At 29.5% G+C, this 22,540-nt stretch overlaps 1 protein-coding gene across 1 annotated transcript in view; it reads left to right on the forward strand.

Annotated features, from left to right (window-relative positions):
* The first annotated feature begins 2,027 nt into the window (after nt 1-2,027).
* Nucleotides 2,028-22,540, forward strand: part of LOC148951310 (organic solute transporter subunit alpha) — a 72,067-nt gene continuing 51,554 nt past the window's right edge. Inside the window, exon 1 of the mRNA XM_089090230.1 lies at nt 2,028-2,158. Within this exon, the coding sequence (XP_088946356.1) occupies nt 2,044-2,158 (115 nt within the window). The 5' untranslated portion in view covers nt 2,028-2,043. The remainder of the gene's footprint in view (nt 2,159-22,540) is intronic.

Genomic DNA, 22,540 nt, shown 5'->3' on the forward strand with positions numbered 1-22,540 from the left:
AACCTTATATGACCCCAGGACATAGCTTAAAACTCTTGCCCTGAGGGTTGTTGGGGAGTGTCCTCCTCAAAAACCTATTTTCTACATGAATCAACTACGCGGAACAAAATGGCTATCTCAAAATTTTGATTGGATGTGTTTGGGGGAATGATGGGCGTGGGGGGGGGGGTTAGTTGCCCTCCAATCACTTTCGACTATTAAGAAGGACACTAGCCCTTTGAATTTCCAATCAAATGAGCATTTTTTGAAGTTTCTACGACAAAGCCTTCTATAAAAACCTTATATGCCCATAGGGCATAACTTAAAATCCGTGCCCTGAGGCTTTTGGGGGAGTGTCCTCCTCAAAAATATATTTTCCATCTGGAAAACAACTACGCTGAACAAAATAGCTATCTCTAATTTTTGATTGGATGTGTTTGGGGGAAGGAGGGAAGTGGGGGGGGGGGGGCTAGGTACCCTCCAATCACTTTTGACTATTAAAAAGGGCACAAGCCCTTTGAATTTCTAATCGAATGAGCCCTTTTTGAAGTTTCTACGACAACACCTTCTATTCAAACCTTATATGCCCCCTGGGCATAGCTTAAAACCCTTGCCCTGAGAGTTGTGGGGGATTGTCCTCCTCTAAAACATATTTTATATCTGGAAATCAACTACGCTGAACAAAATGGCTATCTCAAAATTTTGATTGGATGTGTTTGGGGGAATCATGAGCTGGGGGGGATAGTTCCCATCCACTCACTTTCGACTATTAAAAAGGACACTATCCCTTTGAATTTCCAATCGAATGATCCTTTTTTGAAGTTTCTACGACAACACCTTCTATAAAAACCTTATATGCCCATAGGGCATAACTTAAAATCATTGCCCTAAGGCTTTTGGGGGAGTGTCCTCCTCAAAAATATATTTTCTATCTAGAAAGCAACTACGCTGAACAAAATAGCTATCTCTAAATTTTGATTTGATGTGTTTGGGGGAAGGAGGGAAGTGGGGGGGGGGGCTAGTTGCCCTCCAATCACTTTCGACTATTAAAAAGGGCACTAGCCCTTTGAATTTCCAATCGAATGAGCCTGTTTTGAAGTTTCTACGACAACACCTTCTATAAAAACCTTATAAGCCCCCACGGCATAGCTTAAAACTCTTGCCCTGAGGATTATGGGGGAGTTTCCTCCTCAAAAATAATTTTCTATCTGGAAATCAACTCCGCTGAACAAAATGGCTATCTCAAAATTTTTATTGGATGTGTTTGGGGGAATAATGGGCTTGGGGGGGGGGGCTAGTTGCCCTCCAATCATTTTCGACTATTAAAAAGGGCACTAGAACTCTCAATTTCCAATCGAATGAGCCTTTTTTGAAGCTTCTACGACAGCGCTTTCTATAAAGACCTCGTAAGCCCCCTGGGCATAACTTACAAACCTTGTCCCGAGGGCTTTGGGAGAGTGTCCTCCTCAAAAGCCTAATTTCTATCTTGAACTCAGCTACGCACAACAAAATGGCTTTCTCTAAATTTTGATCGAATCTTTTTGGGGAAATGATGGGCGTGAGGGGGGGGGGGCTATTTGCCCTCCAATCATTTTCGACTATTAAAAAGGGAACTAGAACTCTCGATTTCCAATCGCATGAGCCCCCTTTGAAGTTTCTACGGCGACCCTTTCCATATGAAGTGCCTCTGGGGAAAAAAAAAAAATAAAACATTGGAGTCGTATGGCCTTTACTATAGGCAACGCTACAGCGTTGCCTCTGATAAATGATGTCCCAATAGAGTAATGCCAGTTTCTAGCACCTGCATCCCTTTACTAGCTTTTAATAGGAAATTCCTTTACTTGAAGGCAATAACCCATCATAATTAAAAATGTTTGTTCGTTTTATTGCTGCTTGCAAGTCATTTTTATTGCTTTGCCTTTATCAAATAAATAAATTATCTATTTAGTAACTTTTCCGCAATTCAAAAATCCATGGCTTATCTCTTAAGCTACTAATAAACAGGCTTTATAAAGCAGTTTTTAGCCATTTCTGTAACAACTCTCGTGCACTATCGCAAGCAGAATGGATTTATATAATAGAAATCTTCTTGACGATTTTTCGAAAGCAATTGAACCTACCATTGAATCTAACTGCTCAAACGTCAGCACTTACCCGACAGTTGATCAGCAACTTAAAGGTATGTGCCTATTTGTTGCGCTTTTTTTCTTTGGGATATATGCAAAGAACAGTAACTGTGGCTCGTGGGCGGCGGTGTACGACTCTTTGACTTTGATATCTGGCTCATGGCGTAACTTTTGGATGATATGCTTTTTCATAAAAATACTGGAAGTTGATGAAATAAATTTACGACATATATCCGTGTATTGCCACTAGGCTTAATATTGAAGGGGAGACAATATTGCGCTATAGGAAGGAATTTCTATAGCTAAGTTAGTCACAAATGAATAAGTTCATCATCCAAAGATTTTCAAAAACTATTGGAATATAGATAAAAACCGTGAACATGAAATACATTGCATGGCGATGTGAACTGTTGAAGCAGCCTGCAGGAGTCAAATTTTAATTTTACTCTTCGCAATAGATTAAACCGTACAGTCTTTTAATCCCCCCAAAAAATTTTAAATGGTAAGTCACAGGAAAAATTTTAATTCCAGAAAAGTGATACAATTCTCCTTAAAGATGCTTTCAGAATTCACTGTTTCTGCTTAAAACTAGGTTTTTTCTTTGTGTTTTTTTTTTATTTTTTTGCTCCCAGTAAGTATTTTTTTGCTCCCAGTAAGTATTTTTGTTTTTAAAAATGTGCTATATATACAAGCTAAGTGCTGATTTAAACTTCCCGAAAACACTCTCTTCCGATTTACAAAAATGTAAAAAAAAAAAATATATATATTTTCCCAAAACAGGTGTGGTACACTATTTTTGCTTACAAGTCACTTCCTGATAGAGGTGAAAACAAACATTTTTAGTTTTAAATGCGTATTAAAAACCAATAATAGCCACGCCAAGCAGGTCATGTACGAAACTGCAAAATAAATTTTGTGATTTGAGGAGCTAAGTAGTAATGATAGTGCTGATTCAGAGTCTACATTCAACTCTACAAGAATATGTGCTGACTCAGAGTCTACATTCAACCCTACAAGAATATGTGCTGATTCAGAGTCTACATTCAGCCCTACAAGAATATGTGCTGATTCAGAGTCTACATTCAACCCTAGAAGAATATGTGCTGATTCAGAGTCTACATTCAACCCTACAAGAATATGTGCTGATCCAGAGTCTACATTCAACCCTACAAGAATATGTGCTGATTCTGAGTCTACATTCAACCCTACAAGAATATGTGCTGATTCTAACTGTACATTCAACCCTACAAGAATATGTGCTGATTCTAACTGTACATTCAACCATACAAGAATATGTGCTGATTTTAACTCTACATTCAACCCTACAAGAATATGTGTTGATTCTAACTGTACATTCAACCCTACAAGAATATGTGCTGATTATAAATGTACATTCAACCCTACAAGAATATGTGCTGATTCTAACTGTACATTCAACCCTACAAGAATATGTGCTGATCCTAACTGTACATTCAACCTTACAAGAATATGTGCTGATTCTAACTCTACATTCAACCCTACAAGAATATGTGTTGATTCTAACTGTACATTCAACCCTACAAGAATATGTGCTGATTCTAACTGTACATTCAACCCTACAAGAATATGTGCTGATTCTAACTGTACATTCAACCCTACAAGAATATGTGCTGATCCGAACCCTACATTCTACCCTACAAGAATGTGTGCTGATCCAGACCCTACATTCAACCCCACAAGAATATGTTCAAAAGTGTAATAGATTGAAAAGGGACAAGAAAATATACATTTAATTTCACAAAAAAGTAGTCTAACCGTTACATTAAGTTATCAAGGACAGTCAGCTATTACAATGAACGATACATGAGTTACCAGACGGGTTTCTAAGGCAACACTCACGTTTTGGAAATAGGAGCGAGATTGTGTGATGCGATCAGACTGGTTTCGTTTCACGGGTTCATTAATAGAACAACTAATGTTTTTGAAAAGGGTAATTGCTTCTAAGTTCAATACCCAAAGTAAACATCCGATGGTTAAGAAAGCGTGACGGGTAATTAAAGAATGAGGAATGGTATGTTATAGTTAGAATGGTTTTAAGTTGAAAATTGTGACGTAAAAATAACTCTATTTGCGAAAAGGTATTTGCGAAAAGGTATTACGTTGGTTAAGAATGCCTCACGGGTAATTAAAGAATGAGGAATGGGATGCTTGCATCAACAATACAAAGAATATGCTCAGATACTTATTAGATTTGACGCCTACAAGGGACATTGGTAAAAGGTATTCAATGGCTTAATTGGTGTTAAATCATGTTGCATTAAAATAGAGTCTAAAGAGGGCTTGTTAACTCAGGCAATTTTTTATAAATTTGGAGCAACATAAATCTATGAAGATGGCAAGAAAATAATTTTAATAAAGAAATTCAGAACAAACCATAGAAATCCTTGCAAATCAAGTAGTAAGGTGCATGTGAGTACGAACCATCAAGGATCATAAGCACCAATGACCCTAACCAGCAGATACATCAACCTTCCATAGGTCCCCTATCCCCAAACTCGAAGGATGCCCCCTCCCCTCCAACTTTTTTGGCCCCCTCCCCCCATTTTTTTTTACTTTTTTTTATAACTTTTTTATTAATTTTTTTTGACATGATATATTTTTTCAAACTTTTTTACATCTCTATATTATATCAGAAAAATAGAATGGACCTTTTGATTTACATTTTAAAATATATTAATGTACCTACACATACTTCTATTGATGAGAACTGATGGTTCTAATTCAATGTTTGTTTCATTAAAACAAACCATTTTTTTTTTAACTAAATTTTTTTTTGGACTTTGAAATTATTAAACTTTTTTACATCTCTAAATCATATCAGAAAAATAGAATGACACTTTTGATTTAAATTTGAAAAAGTATTCTTGTGCATACCCATACTCCTATTGATGGGGACTTATGGTTCTAATTCAAAATTTTTTTCATTAACAAAAACTATTTTTTTTAGCTAAATTTTTTGGACTTCGAAATTATTCAACTTTTTTTACATCTCTAAATCATACTAGAAAGACAGAATGACCCTTTTGATTGAAATTTTTAAATGTATTTCTGTGTATACCCATATTCCTTAATGATGAGGACTGATAGTTCTAATTCAATATTTTATTTTTCATAAGAAACAAACTATTTTTCAAACTAAATTTTTTTTTGACTTCGAGATTATTCAACTTTTTATACATCTCCAAATCATATCAGAAAAATAGAATGACCCTTTTGATTTAAATTTTAAAATATATTCTTGTGCATACCCATACTCCTATTGATGATGACTGATGGTTTTAATTCAATATTTTTTTCATGATCCTTATGATTTAAATTTTAAAATATATTCTTGTGCATACCCATACTCCTATTGATGATGACTGATGGTTCTAATTCAATATTTTTTTCATGAAAGCAAACTATTTTTTTAACTACATTTTTTTTGGACTTCAAAATTATTCAACTTTTTTTTACATCTCTAAATCATATCAGAAAAATAGAATGGTACTTTTGATTTAAATTTTAAAATATATTCTTGTGCATACCCATACTCCAATTGATGAGAACTGATGGTTCTAATTTAATATTTTTTCATGAAAGCAAACTATTTTTTTTTACTTCGAAATTATTCAACTTTCTTTTTTTACATCTCTAAATCATATCAGAAAAAAGAATGACACTTTTGATTTAAATTTTAAAATATATTCTTTTGCATACCCATACTCCTATTGATGAGGATTGATGGTTCTAATTCAATATTTTTTTCATGAGAGCAAACAATTTTTTTTAACTAATTTTTTTGTGGACTTCGAAATTATTCAACTTTTTTTACATCTCTAAATCATATCAGAAAAATATAATGACACTTTTGATTTAAATTTTAAAATATATTCTTGTGCATACCCATACTCCTATTGATGAGGACTGATGGTTCTAATTCAATATTTTTATCATGAAAACAAACTATTTTTTTAAAAATTTTTTTTTTAATTCTAAATTATTCAACTTTTTTTTTTCATATCTAAATCATATCAGAAAAATAGAATGACACTCTTGATTTAAATTTTAAATTATATTCTTGTGCATACCCATATTCCTATTGATGAGGACTGATGGTTCTAATTAAATATTTTTTCATGAAAACAAACTATTTTTTTAACTAAAATTTTTTTGGACTTCGAAATTATTCAACTTTTTTTTTACATCTCTAAATCATATTATAAAAATAGAATGGTACATTTGATTTAAATTTTAAAATATATTCTTTTGCATACCCATACTCCTATTGATGAGAACTGATGGTTCTAGTTCAATATTTTTTTCATGAAAGCAAACTTTTTTTTTTTACTTTGAAATTATTCAACTTTCTTTTTTTTACATCTCTAAATCATATCAGAAAAATAGAATGACACATTTGATTTAAATTTTAAATTATAGCCTTGTGCATACCCATACTCCTAATGATGAGGACTGATGGTTCTAATTCAATATTTTTTTCATAAAAAACAAACTATTTTTAAAAAAAATTTTTTTATGACTTCGAAATTATTCAACTTTTTTTTTACATCTCTATATCATATCAGAAAAATAGAATGGCCCCTTTGATTTAAATTTTTAAATACATTCCTCTGCTTACCTATACTCCTATTGATGACGACTGATGGTTCTAATTCAAATTTTTTTTTATGAAAGCAAACTATTTTTTTTAACTAAATTTTTTTGGACTTCGAATTTTTAATCTCTAAATCAAATCAGAAAAATAAAATGATACTTTTGATTTAAATTTGAAAATATATTCTTGTGCATACCCATACTCCTATTGATGAGGACTGATGCTTCTAATTCAATATTTTTTTCATGAAAGCACTTTTTTTTAACTAAATTTTTTTGGACTTCGAAATTATTCAACTTTTTTTTTACATCTCTAAATCATATCAGAAAAATAGAATGACACTTTTGATTTAAATTTTAAAATATATTCTTGTGCATACCCATACTCCTATTGATGAAGACTGATGGTTCTAATTCAATATTTTATTTTTCACAAAAAAACAAACTATTTTTTTAACTAAATTTTTTTTTGGACTTCGGGATTATTCAACTTTTTTTACATCTCCAAATCATATCAGAAAAATAGAATTACACTTTTGATTTAAATTTTAAAATATATTCTTGTGCATAACCATACTCCTATCGATGATGACTGATGGTTATAATTCAATATTTTTTTCATGACCCTTTTGATTTAAATTTTAAAACATATTCTTGTGCACACCCATTATCCTATTGATGATAACTGATTGTTCTATTTCAATATTTTTTTCATGAAAGCATATTATTTTTTTTAACTAAATTTTTTTTGGACTTCAAAATTATTCAACTTTTTTTTACATCTCTAAATCATATCAGAAAAATAGAATGGTACTTTTGATTTAAATTTTAAAATATATTCTTGTGCATACCCATACTCCTATTGATGAGAACTTATGGTTCTAATTCAATATTTTTTTCATGAAAGCAAACTATTTTTTTTACTTCAAAATTATTCAACTTTATTTTTTTACATCTCTAAATCATATCAGAAAAAAGAATGACACTTTTGATTTAAATTTTAAAATATATTCTTGTGCATACCCATACTCCTGTTGATGATGACTGATGGTTCTAATTCAATATTTTTTTCATGAAAACAAACTTTTTTTTTAACAAATTTTTTTTTTAGACTTCGAAATTATTCAACTTTTTTTTAAATCTCTATATCATATAAGAAAAATATAATGACACTTTTGATATAAATGTTTAAATATATTATTGTGCATACCCTTACTCCTAATGATGAGGACTGATGGTTCTAATTCAATATTTTTTTTCTTGAAAGCAAACTATTTTTTTTAAATAAATTTTTTTTTGGACTTCTAAATTATTAAACTTTTTTTTACATCTCTAATTCATATCAGAAAAATATAACGACACTTTTGATTTGAATTTTAAAATATATTCTTGTGCATACCGATACTCCTATTGATGAGGACTGATGGTTCGAATTCAATATTTTTTTTTCATGAAAACAAACTATTATTTTAACAATTTTTTTTTTTGGACTTCGAAATTATTCAACTTTTTTTTTTAAATCTCTAAATCATATCAGAAAAATAGAATGACACTCTTGATTTAAATTTTTTAATATATTTTTGTGCATACCCATACTCCTATTGATGATGACTGATGGTTCTAATTCAATATTTTTTTCATGAAAGCAAACTATTTTTTTTAACTAAATTTTTTTTTTACTTCGAAATTATTCAAATTTTTTTTACATCTATAAATCATATAAGAAAAATATAATGGTACTTTTGATTTAAATTTTAAAATATATTCTTGTGCATACCCATACTCCTATTGATGAGAACTGATGGTTCTAATTCAATATTTTTTTCATGAAAGCAAACTTTTTTTTTACTTCGAAATTATTCAACTTTCTTTTTTTTACATCTCTAAATCATATCAGAAAAATAGAATGACACTTTTGATTTAAATTTTAAAATATAGCCTTGTGCATACCCATACTCCTATTGATGAGGACTGATGGTTCTAATTCAATATTTTTTTCATTATAACAAACCATTTTTTCAACAATTTTTTTTGGACTTTGATATTATTCAACTTTTTTTTTTCATCTCTAAATCATATCAGAAAAATAGAATGACACTCTTGTTTTAAATTTTTAAATATATTCTTGTGCATACCCATACTACTATTGATGATGACTGATGGTTCTAATTCAATATTTTTTTTTTCATGAAAGCAAACTATTTTTTTTAAATAAATTTTTTTTGGACTTCAAAATTATTCAACTTTTTTTTACATCTCTAAATCATATCAGAAAAATAGAATGGTACTTTTGATTTAAATTTTAAAATAAATTCTTGTGCATACCCATACTCCTATTGATGAGAACTGATGGTTCTAATTCAATATTTTTTTCATGAAAGCAAACTATTTTTTTTACTTCAAAATTATTCAACTTTATTTTTTTACATCTCTAAATCATATCATAAAAAAGAATGACCCTTTTGATTTAAATTTTAAAATATATTCTTGTGCATACTCATACTCCTATTGATGAGGACTGATGGTTCTCATTCAATATTTTTTTCATGAAAACAAACTATTTTTTTGAACAAAATTTTTTTTGGACTTCGAAATTATTCAACTTTTTTTTACATCTCCAGATCATATCAGAAAAATAGAATGACCCTTTTGATTTAAATTTTAAAATATATTCTTGTGCATACCCATACTCCTATTGATGATGACTGATGGTTCTAATTCAATATTTTTTTTCTTTAAAGCAAACTATTTTTTTTAACTAAATTTTTTTTTGACTTCGAAATTATTAAACTTTTTTTTAAATCTCTAAATCATATCTGAAAAATAGATAGACACTGTTGATTTAAATTTTAAAACATATTCTTGTGCATACCCATACTCCTATTGATGAGGACTGATGGTTCTAATTCAATATTTTTTTCATGAAAACAAACTATTATTTTAACAATTTTTTTTTTGGACTTCTAAATTATTCAACTTTTTTTTTTTAAATCTCTAAATCATATCAGAAAAATAGAATGACACTCTTGTTTTAAATTTTTTAATATATTTTTGTGCATACCCATACTCCTATTGATGATGACTGATGGTTCTAATTCAATATTTTTTTCATGAAAGCAAACTATTTTTTTTAACTAAATTTTTTTTTGACTTCGAAATTATTCAACTTTTTTTTACATCTGTAAATCATATCAGAAAAATAGAATGGTACTTTTGATTTAAATTTTAAAATATATTCTTGTGCATACCCATACTCCTATTGATGAGAACTGATGGTTCTAATTCAATATTTTTTTCATGAAAGTAAACTTTTTTTTTACTTCGAAATTATTCAACTTTCTTTTTTTTACATCTCTAAATCATATCAGAAAAATAGAATGACACTTTTGATTTAAATTTTAAAATATAGCCTTGTGCATACCCATACTCCTATTGATGAGGACTGATGGTTCTAATTCAATATTTTTTTCATTAAAACAAACCATTTTTTCAACAATTTTTTTTTGGACTTCGATATTATTCAACTTTTTTTTTTCATCTCTAAATCATATCAGAAAAATAGAATGACACTCTTGTTTTAAATTTTTAAATATATTCTTGTGCATACCCATACTACTATTGATGATGACTGATGGTTCTAATTCAATATTTTTTTTTCATGAAAGCAAACTATTTTTTTTAACTAAATTTTTTTTGGACTTCAAAATTATTCAACTTTTTATTACATCTCTAAATCATATCAGAAAAATAGAATGGTACTTTTGATTTAAATTTTAAAATATATTCTTATGCATACCCATACTCCTATTGATGAGAACTGATGGTTCTAATTCAATATTTTTTTCATGAAAGCAAATTATTATTTTTTACTTTGAAATTATTCAACTTTCTTTTTTTACGTCTCTAAATCATATCAGAAAGATAGAATGACACTTTTGATTTATACCCATACTCCTATTGATGAGGACTGATGGTTCTAATTCAATATTTTTTTCATGAAAACAAACTGTTTTTTTAATAAATTTTTTTTTGGACTCCGAAATTATTCAACTTTTTTTTACATCTCTAAATCATATCAGAAAAATAGAATGGCACTTTTGATTTAAATTTTAAAATATGATGAGGACTGATGGCTCTAATTCAATATTTTTTTCATGAAAGCAAACTATTTTTTTTTTAACTAAATTTTTTTTGGACTTCTAAATTATTCAACTTTTTTTTACATCTCTAAATCATATCAGAAAAATATAATGACACTTTTGATTTAAATTTTAAAATATATTCTTGTGCATACCCACACTCCTTTTGATGAGGACTGGTGGTTCTAATTCAATATTTTTTTCATGAAAACAAACTATTTTTGTAACAATTTTTTTTTGGACTTCGAAATTATTCAACTTTTTTTTTACATCTCTAAAACATATCAGAAAAATAGAATGACACTCTTGATTTAGATTTTTAAATATATTCTTGTGCATACCCATACTCCTAATGATGAGGACTGATGGTCCTGATTCAATATTTTTTTCATAAAAAACAAACTATTTTTTTTTGACTTCGAGATTATTCACTTTTTTTTATTTTTTTTTTGTACGTATCTTAAAATGACAAAATATGCTTACGGCTCTAACAATTGTACTCTATGCTTTTTCAGAGACACGATGCGACTTTCCCACTGTTACTCTATGGCCGGTTATCGACACTACCTAGTTTATTGCATGCATTAAATCAGTATTTTTTACACAGTGGAACGATAAACACATAACTAATATCTCTAAAAAGTGAAGATGAAACATTTTAAGAAAATGTTTTCACATGATAGTGTTATTGTAGCATTGAATGCTGACAAGGAGAAGTATTTGACCTATGAAACAAGTGGCAGCACTATCGGAAACGTATGCGTGCATTGTCATGCCAGTAAGGAATTAAATTTCTTTGGATTACCAAAAAATTCAACTCTTATGATGGTAGATACGCAAAATAGAGATTTCCGGAGATGATTGCACTCAAAGAGAATGCCAACATAAAAATAATCGTTGATAAAGAGGGGCATCTTCTTGCTAGTGCTTATGGTAACATGTTACCCAGTGTTAAACCATATCGTCAGCTTTCAGGTATTAGCATTCAACGGAAGGTCAAAAAAAGAAAGGCCTACTCTTCTACTAATATCATAAACCATATCTTGTCTACGTGCCGAAACTGTTACCTGTGTAAAAATAGTGTGATAATAGACAGTGAAACTGCTAGAAAAATAAAAAGGTCATTGGCAGAAAATATTACTAAGGAATATAAAGATGAATCGATGAAAAACAAAGTACCAGCAAACGTTACTGCCATTGATCAAACGGTCAATGAACCAAATAATACCAAAGACGAAAAGCATATTGAGCCTGTTGATGACACACCATATAAATTGTGTATGAGTCAAAATGGAATAATGATTATTCTACTGATTACGAACTAAGAGAAGACAATAGCTACAATATCAAGAGAGAACATGGTGAACTATTTTATGGAACAGATTCAAAATTTCCAAAGTTGTTCATTGATATTAATAATGTATAATACTATATATTTTTGTATTAATATTCTACATGGCATTATTTCATTAAAAATATATTATGCATTAAATTGTTATGTTTTCATTATTTTTAGAGTAAGCTAGCATATCAAGCGTTTAGAATGTCTAATAAAACATCGGAGATGTAAAAAAATGAATTTGCATACATCTATTGTCCGACACATGGGATAACATTTACAAAATCTTGGTATCAGAATGAATAAATTCTTTATCAACATCCGTTTTTGGATTTGTCATTATAAAAAAATTGTAAGTAAGTAAGTAACAATCTCTTTCTTGAAGTCCCCTCTTGGATAAAAAATACGGAAGTTTCATTCAAGAAAATATGACAATATTTGAAAGTAAGTAACACACTCTTTTTTGAAGTCACCTCTTGGATACACAATACAGATACTTCATTCAAGAAATTATGAACAAGTCGCAAGTAACAAACTCTTTCTTGAATTCGCCATTTGGATGCACAATATAGAAATTTAATTCAGGAAATTATGAAAAAAAAAATGTAAGTAAGTAAGTAACAAACTCTATGCTTTTTCAGCATCCATTGTTAGATATGTTGAATAAAATTAGCAAAGTCGACATAGCTTTATTTCATTTTTTAAGGTTAATTTAGATGAGGTTACGTGCGCGCACGTAACCTCGTCTAAATTAACCTTAAAAAATGAAATAAAGCTATGTCGACTCTGCTTATTTTATTCAACATATCCGACAATTGATGCTGAAAAAGCATAGAGTTTGTTACTTACTTACTTACATTTTTTTCATAATTTCCTGAATGAAATTTTTGTATTGTGCATCCAAATGGTGAATTCAAGAAAGAGTTTGTTACTTACTTGCGATTTTTTCATAATTTCTTGAATGAAGTATCTGTATTGTGTATCCAAGAGGTGACTTCAAGAAAGAGTGTGTTACTTACTTACAAATATTTTAATATTTTCTTGAATGAAATTTCCGTATTGTGTATCCAAGAGGGGACTTCAAGAAAGAGATTGTTACTTACTGAGAATTTTTTCATAATTTCTTGAATGAAATTTCTGCATCGTGTATCTAAGACGTGAAAACAATAAAGAGTTTGCTACTTACTTAGAATTTTGTCATAATTCCTTGAATGAAATGTCTTTTTCATTTATCCAGGAGGCGATTTCAAGAAAGAATTTGCTACTTACTTAAAATTTTTTGATAATTTCTTAAATGAAATTTCTGCATTGTGTATCCAAGAGGTGACTTCAAGAAAGAATTTGTTACTTACTTACAATTTTTTTTCATAATTTCCTTGATTAAATTTCTGTATTGTGTATCCAAGAGGTGAATTCAAGAAAGAGTTTGTCACTTACTTACTTACAATTTTTTCATTATGACATATCCAACAACGGATGTTGATAAATAATTTATTCATTCTGATACCAAGATTTTGTCAATGTTATCCCATGTGTCTGACAATAGATGTATGCAAATTTTTTTGCTTACATCTCCGATGTTTTATTAGACATTCTAAACGTTTGATATGCTAGCTTACTCTAAAAATAATGAAAACATAACAATGTACTGCATAATATATTTTTAATGAAATAATGCCATGTAGAATATTAATACAAAAATAAATATTATTATACATTATTAATATCAATGAACAACTTTGGACATTTTGAATCTGTTCCATAAAATAGTTCACCATGTTCTATCTTGATATTGTAGCTATTGTCTTCTCTTAGTTCGTAATCAGTAGAATAATCATTATTCCATTTTGACTCATACACAATTTTTATAGTGTGTCATCAACAGGCTCAATATGCTTTTCGTCTTTGGTATTATTTGGTTCATTGACCGTTTGATCAATGGCAGTAACGTTTGCTGGTACTTTGTTTTTCATCGATTCATCTTTATATTCCTTAGTGATGTTTTCTGCCAATGACCTTTTTATTTTTCTATCAATTTCACTGTCTATTATCACACTATTTTTACACAGGTAACAGTTTCGGCACGTAGACAAGATATGGTTTATGATATTAGTAGAAGAGTAGGCCTTTCTTTTTTTGACCTTCCCGAAAGCTGACGATATGGTTTAACACTGGGTAACATGTTACCACAATCACTAGCAAGAAGATGCCCCTCTTTATCAACTATTATTTTTATGTTGGCATTCTCTTTGAGTGCAATCATCTCCGGAGATCTCAATCTTGCATATCCACCATCATAAGAGTTGAATTTTTTGGTACTCCAAAGAAATCCAGTTCCTTACTGTCATGACAATGCACGCATACGTTTCCAATAGTGCTACCACTTGTACTTATTTCATAGTTTAAATACTTCTCCTTGTCAGCATTCAATGCCACAATAACACTATCATGTGAACACACTTTCTTAAAATGCTTCATCTTCACTTCTTAGATATATTAGTTATGTGTTTATCGTTCCACTGTGTACAAAATACTGATTTAATACATGCAATAAACTAGGTAGTGTCGATAACCGGCCATAGAGTAACAGTGGGAAAGCCGCATCGTGTCTCTGAACAAGCATAGAGTACAATTGTAAGAGCCGTAAGCATATTTTGTCATTTTAAGATACGTACAAAAAAAATAAATAAAAGTGAATAATTTCGAAGTAAAAAAAAAATAGTTTGTTTTTTAAGAAAAAAGTATTGAATTAGAACCATCAGTCCTCATCATTAGGAGTATGGGTATGCACAAGAATATATTTAAAAATTTAAATCAAGAGTGTCATTATATTTTTGAGATATGATTTAGAGATGTAAAAAAAAGTTGAATAATTTAGAAGTCAAAAAAAAAAATAGTTAAAAAAAATAGTTTGTTTTCATGAAAAAAATATTGAATTAGAACCACCAGTCCTCATCAAAAGGAGTATGGGTATGCACAAGAATATATTTTAAAATTTAAATAAAAAGTGTCATTATATTTTTATGATATGATTTAGATATGTAAAAAAAAGTTGAATAATTTCGAAGTCCAAAAAAAATTTAGATAAAAAAATAGTTTGCTTTAATGAAAAAATTATTGAATTAGAGCCATCAGTCCTCATCAATAGGAGTATGGGTTTGCACAAGAATATATTTTAAAATTTAAATCAAAAGTGCCATTCTATTTTTCTGATATGATTTAGAGATGTAAAAAAAAAGTTGAATAATTTCGAATTCCAAAAAACAAAATTTGCTAAGAAAATAGTTTGTTTTCATGAAAAAAATATTGAATTAGAGCCATCAGTCCTCATCAATAGGAGCATGGGTATGCACAAGAATGTATTTTAAAATTTAAATCAAAAGTGTCATTCTATTTTGCTGATATGATTTAGAGATGTAAAAAAAGATAGTTGCATAATTTCGAAGTAAAAAAAAATAGTTTGCTTTCATAAAAAAAATATTGAATTAGAACCATCAGTTCTCATCAATAGGAGTATGGGTATGCACAAGAATATATTTTAAAATTTTAATCAAAAGTACCATTCTATTTTTCTGATATGATTTAGATGTAAAAAAAAGTTGAATAATTTTGAAGTCCAAAAAAAATTTAGTTAAAAAAATAGTTTGCTTTCATGAAAAAAAATATTGAATTAGAACCATCAGTCATCATCAATAGGAGTATGGGTATGCACAAGAATATATTTAAAAATTTTAAACAAGAGTGTCATTCAATTTTTCTGATATGATTTAGAGATTTAAAAAAAAAGTTGAATAATTTTGAAGTCCAAAAAAAAATGTTAAAAAAATGGTTTGTTTTCATGGAAACAAAATTGAATTAGAACCATCAGTCCTCATCAATAGGAGTATGGGTATGCCCAATAATATTTTTTTAAATTTAAATAAAAATGTGAGTTCTATTTTTATGATAAGATTTATATATGTAAAAAAAAGTTGAAAAATTTTAAAGTACAAAAAAAAATTTAGTTAAAAAAAATTTGTTGTTTCCATGAAAAAAATATCTAAATTGAACCTTTAGTTTACATCATTAGGAGTATGGGTATGCACAAGAATATATTTTAAAATTTAAATCATAAGTGCCATTCTATTTTTCTGATATGATTTAGAGATGTAAAAAAAAAGTTGAATAATTTCGAAGTCCAAAAAAAAAATTGCTAAATAATAGTTTGTTTTCATGAAAAAAATATTGAATTAGAACCATCAGTCCTCATCAATAGGAGTATGGGTATGCACAAGAATATATTTTAAAATTTAAATCAAAAGTGTCATTCTATTTTTCTGATATGATTTAGAGATGTAAAAAAAATAAAGTTGAATAATTTCGAAGTAAAAAAAAAGTTTGCTTTCATGAAAAATATATTGAATTAGAACCATCAGTTCTCATCAATAGGAGTATGGGTATGCACAAGAATATATTTTAAAATTTAAATCAAAAGTACCATTTAATTTTTCTGATATGATTTCGAGATGTAAAAAAAAGTTGAATAATTTCGAAGTCCAAAAAAAATTTAGTTAAAAAAAATAGTTTGCTTTCATGAAAAAAATATTGAATTAGAACCATCAGTCATCATCAATAGGAGTATGGGTATGCACAGGAATATATTTAAAAATTTTAAACAAGAGCGTCATTCTATTTTTCTGATATGATTTAGAGATTTAAAAAAAAGTTGAATAATTTCGAAGTCCAAAAAAAAATTGTTAAAAAAATAGTTTGTTATCATGAAAAAAATATTGAATTAGAACCATCAGTCCTCATCAATAGGAGTATGGGTATGCACAAGAATATATTTTAAAATTTAAATCAAATGTGTAATTATATTTTTCTGATATGATTTAGAGATGTAAAAAAAAGTTGAATAATTTAGAAGTCCAAAAAAAAATTAGTTAAAAAAAATAGTTTGCTTTTATGAAAAAAATATTGAATTAGAACCATCAGTCCTCATCAATAGGAGTATGGGTACGCACAAGAATAAATTTTAAAATTTAAATCATAAGTGACATTCTATTTTTCTGATATGATTTAGAGATGTAAAAAAAAAGTTGAATAATTTCGAAGTCTAAAAAAAAAATTGCTAAATAATAGTTTGTTTTCATGAAAAAAATATTGAATTCGAACCATCAGTCCTCATCAATAGGAGTATGGGTATGCACAAGAATATATTTTAAAATTTAAATCAAAAGTGTCATTCTTTTTTCTGATATGATTTAGGGATGTAAAAAAAGAAAGTTGAATAATTTCTAAGTAAAAAAATAGTTTGCTTTCATGAAAAAAATATTGAATTAGAACCATCAGTTCTCATCAATAGGAGTAAGGGTATGCACAAGATTATATTTAAAATTTAAATCAAAAGTACCATTCTATTTTTCTAATATGATTTAGAGATGTAAAAAAAAGTTGAATAATTTCGAAGTCCAAAAAAATTAGGTTAAAAAAAATAGTTTCCTTACATGAAAAAAATATTGAATTAGAAACATCAGTCATCATCAATAGGAGTAGGGGTATGCACAAGAATATATTTGAAAATTTAAATCAAAAGGGTCATGAAAAAAATATTGAATTAGAACCATCAGTCATCATCAATAGGACTATGGGTATGCACAAGAATATATTTTAAAATTTAAATCAAAAGGGTCATTCTATTTTTCTGATATGATTTTGAGATGTAAAAAAAGGTGAATAATCTCGAAGTCGAAAAAAATTTAGTTAAAAAAATAGTTTGTTTTTTATGAAAAATAATATATTTAATTAGAACCATCAGTCTTCATCAATAGGAGTATGGGTATGCACAAGAATATATTTTAAAATTTAAATCAAAAGTGTCATTCTATTTTTCTCATATGATTTAGAGATGTAAAAAAAAAGTTGAATAATTTCGAAGTCCAAAAGAATTTAGTTAAAAAAATAGTTTGCTTTCATGGAAAAAATATTGAATTAGAACCATCAGTCCTCATCAATAGGAGTATGGGTATGCACAAGAATATATTTTAAAATTTAAATCAAAAGTGTCATTCTATTTTTCTGATATGATTTAGAGATGTAAAAAAAGTTGAATAATTTTGAAATCCAAAAAAAAATTATTAAAAAAAAAATAGTTTGCTTTCATGACAAAAATATTGAATTAGAACCATCACTCCTCATCAATAGGAGTATGGGTATGCACAAGAATATATTTTAAAATTTAAATCAAGAGTGTCATTCTATTTTTCTGATATGATTTAGAGATGTAAAAAAAAAGTTTAATAATTTCGAAGTCCAAAAAAACAAATTAGTTAAAAAAAGAAGTTTTCTTTCATGAAAAAAACACTGAATTAGAACCACCAGTCCTCATCAATAGGAGTATGGGTATACACAAGAATACATTTTAAAATTTAAATCAAGTGTCATTCTATTTTTATGATATGATTTAGAGATGTAAAAAAAGTTGAAAAAATATATAATGTTAAAAAAATAATAAAAAAAGTTATAAAAAAAACTTAAAAAAAAAAAATGGGGGGAGGGGGCCAAAAAAGTTGGAGGGGAGGGGGCACCCTTTACTTTGGAATAGCGTATCACTATGGGGGGTTGATGTCTCTGCTGGTTAGGGTCATTGTTGATCACGTTCCTTGATGATTCTAACTCACATACACCTTACTACTCACCTCGCAAGGATCTCTGTTGTTTGTTCTGGATTTCTCTATTAAAAAAATTTTCTTGCCATTTTCATAGATTTATGTTGCCCCAAATTTATAACAAATTGCCTGAGTTAACAAGCCCTCGTTAGACTCTATTTTAATGCAAAATGATTTAAAACCAATTAAGCTATTGAATACCTTTTACCAATGTCTCTTGTAGGCGTCAAATCTATTAAGTATCTGAGCATATTCTTTGTATTGTTGATGCATGCATCCCATTCCTCATTCTTTAATTACCTGTGAGGCATTCTTAACCAACGCAATACTTTTTCGCAAATACCTATTCGTAAATAGAGTCGTTTCTAAGTCTCAATTTTAAACTTAAAACCATTCTAGCTACAACATCCCGGTCATCATACTTTAATTGCCCGTTACGCAATCTTAACCATCGAATGTTTTCTTTGGGTATTGAACCTAGAAACAATTGCCCTTTTAAAAAACCTTATTTATTCTATTATCGAACATGTGCAATAAAATCAGTCTGATTACATCACACAATCTCACTCCAAGTTCTGTAGCAATGAAAATTTTTATGTGACAATAAAGAAAGTATTAGCTATAAAAGAAAGGACTGGGCTTAATTGTGGTCATAAATATTGACCGCGTCAAATCTAATATCGTGCCCTGAAGCTTTGAACTTACACCTTATAAGTTCTCCGATAGCGCTGCTTATAGCGCTAAAGATCGTGCCAACAAGGCCTGCGCCACCCTCAATTAATGAGAGAAAATAAAATGTGTAGCCATATAAATGTGACCTCGTCTCCTCGAGCAATCTGGAGATCAGATTCCTTGGGAACGTGCCTTGGAGATATGCGAACTAATTACCTGTCGTTAGGCTAGATACAGACATATAAAATGAAATAAACACAGGTAAAAAGCAACAGATTGATTGAAACTTACATATTTAGGTGAACAGCAGTAGGTCACTTCAAATGACAATAACGGTGACTGAGATACAACAATGAAAGAATTGCAAAGCTTGAACGTTGAAAAAATTCTGTCTAAATGTTCCTGACTCTCATTTACGAATCCCTCCAAAAAGCACTTTTACCCCACTATCAAACGTAGTTTTTTCGTCTTGCGCTCTAAGAACTGGCTCACAATTGGCTCAAGTGGCCCAAGGATGCGAACCCTTCGTCCAATAAATTTTTTTAATATTTCTGATGATTCAAACGTTCACACCGTTCTTATAATTTAAACTTCCTTAGAAATATTGTGCGTAGCATCTTTTTTATTGCCCACTGTCTTAGCGAAATCCAAAGCTTGGATAGCGCCGTTCTTTGTCTGAGGCTAACTGCAGTTTTTTCTCTTTGCTGATTAAGGACTTTTGATTTTGAAACTAGATTTAACTTAATTTTAGGAAGTCGGAATTATCTTTAGAAAGAAAGAACTTTATTTTTGTATTTTAGATATATCGCATTTTGCTCACGGTACATATTACCCGTCCCATTAATTAATGACGTCCCGTCATTATGACTTGCTTGCCTTTGGGCTTTTGAAATGTTCGCAATTTATTAACTATTTCTTCTACATAATTATTTTATATTTATGTTATGCCTTAATCAGGAGTGCTAAGAATTTTCTCTATTACTTTTCTTATTTTATTCTAAATCCCTATCTATAATTCGTCCACCGGAATAAGATTATTCATGGTTGGTTCCAGCAAGGTTGGGGCTATTCTACCTCTACCTAAGATTTTTTTTTTTGAATTCACTTTTTACAAGGCTTTTTTTTGCTGTCTATATGGCACACTACTTTCTATCTACGCTACATTAAATGAATAGCTCGACAACGCTATATATAACTCTATCTGGACATCTAGCACTACATACAAGAACGATTTAAAACACACAATATTGGGTTTACCATGTTCACTGGTAACATTAAAACACTTTCACTAGGTATGTTTGCTACGCAACGTTAATGATAGGATATTGGTATTTTTGAGTTATCGAAGTTATTAAGAAGTAACATACGTAATTTCACATCTATTTCATCACCATTCGAGTTTCTTTAGCGTACTCAATCCTTCTGTTGTAAATTATTTTCTTTCACTCTTTTCGTCTTGGCAAAGTTTTTGAAGCACTTACGTTATGGTTTCTTCATGAGACAGTTCAAGCACGATTGTGTTCCCACGACAAGCTTTCTCTAATTGTCAACTGGGAAATGATGCTTCCAATTACAGGTGTGGGAATTTGCTATCAGAGTTCATTCTCCCCTGCTTTTTGTTAGTTCATAGGGTGCCTTATCATTAAGGGGTCGAACACTGGGAGTGCGTTTATTTTCTTCTCAGCATATCATTTTTTGGGATATTTTGAGGCACATAGAGAATGTATTCTCGCATAAAATTGTTCATTTGTGTCTCTTATAAAATTGTTAGCTCATGGCTTGCGTCTATTAACCTTTGCGGTAATTCCTAGGTTAATCACTGGGGAATTGAAGTTTGGGTTTGGAACAGGTCGACATCAAACTTCAGTGACTCCTTCAACATATTGTCTTTAACTTGTGGGAGGGGAATATTGTCACTGAGGGGTTGGTCACTGGGGTTAATTTTGGTTTCCGGGTCCATTTTTCAGAAAATATCTCGTAACATTTATGGGATAACAGAGATATGAACTTTCCACACAGAGGGGATAGGATGGATTTCGAGAGATGGTCAGAAGGAATTCGACGCGTAAGTCTTTGACACATAAATAATTTTTGGTGTCATCAAAAATCAAAAATATACGGTCATATGGTATATGGGTCCATAATTATTATCAAAGGCGATATTTATGTACTTATGTCTTGTACTGGTCGATGGGGTTCTCAGAATTTATGTGATTATATAGTTCGATAATGCACTGGATACTGAGATTCAAATATAATGTTACCTGATACGTAATATTGTTCATGGTCGAGGAAACAACGATCAAAGGTAACTGTTGTTTTCGTAGACGAATCTGGGATGAAAATTGCCTGGAGTGTATGGTGAGTACTCTTCGTTGGTTGAGGTATGATGAAAATAGATGCTACTAGGTTGTATCTGCACTGGGCAACTCATTGTAATGATCGATATCCAATATGTCAATCCACTTCCTGTAATAAAAATAATGAGGCAGAATCACACGTTCTTTAAAGTAAATACTCATAGTACAAATAAGTCACGTATCGATTGGGTACATGAACTTTACGCTACGAGACAGAGTTAAATAAATACACTAATATTAGTACACAAAACGAAATTTTTATCATGTTGGTTGAAATATATATGTAAAGTTCCCATTGGGAAATTCAATACATAGAAGTTTGTTGTTATAGCCTAACGACGATATAAAAGATTAATTATTTAACTTTGAGTTTGGTCTGTTATTATGCTTTCTAATATACATTACTACATACACTTTATTTTAACTTCTTTCAACACTTAGTTAATTTTATATTAGATTTAAAATAATCATTTAAAAAGAGTTTATGCTACATGATTAAATTTAAGGTCTAGTTTTACAACATGTTTCATGCCTGCATTGTTCACGCACGTCTGTGCTGTTTAAGAAATGCATGTTGCAGCGTCATAGCCACACGGTTTTACGTAAACAACCTTACAATGAGGGAACAAGACATAGCAAGGACGAG

Source organism: Artemia sp. Qi Xiang Cuo, chromosome 6 (assembly GCF_049724085.1).
Source record: "Artemia sp. Qi Xiang Cuo chromosome 6, ASM4972408v1, whole genome shotgun sequence".
NCBI classification, from domain to species: Eukaryota; Metazoa; Arthropoda; class Branchiopoda; order Anostraca; family Artemiidae; genus Artemia; species Artemia sp. Qi Xiang Cuo.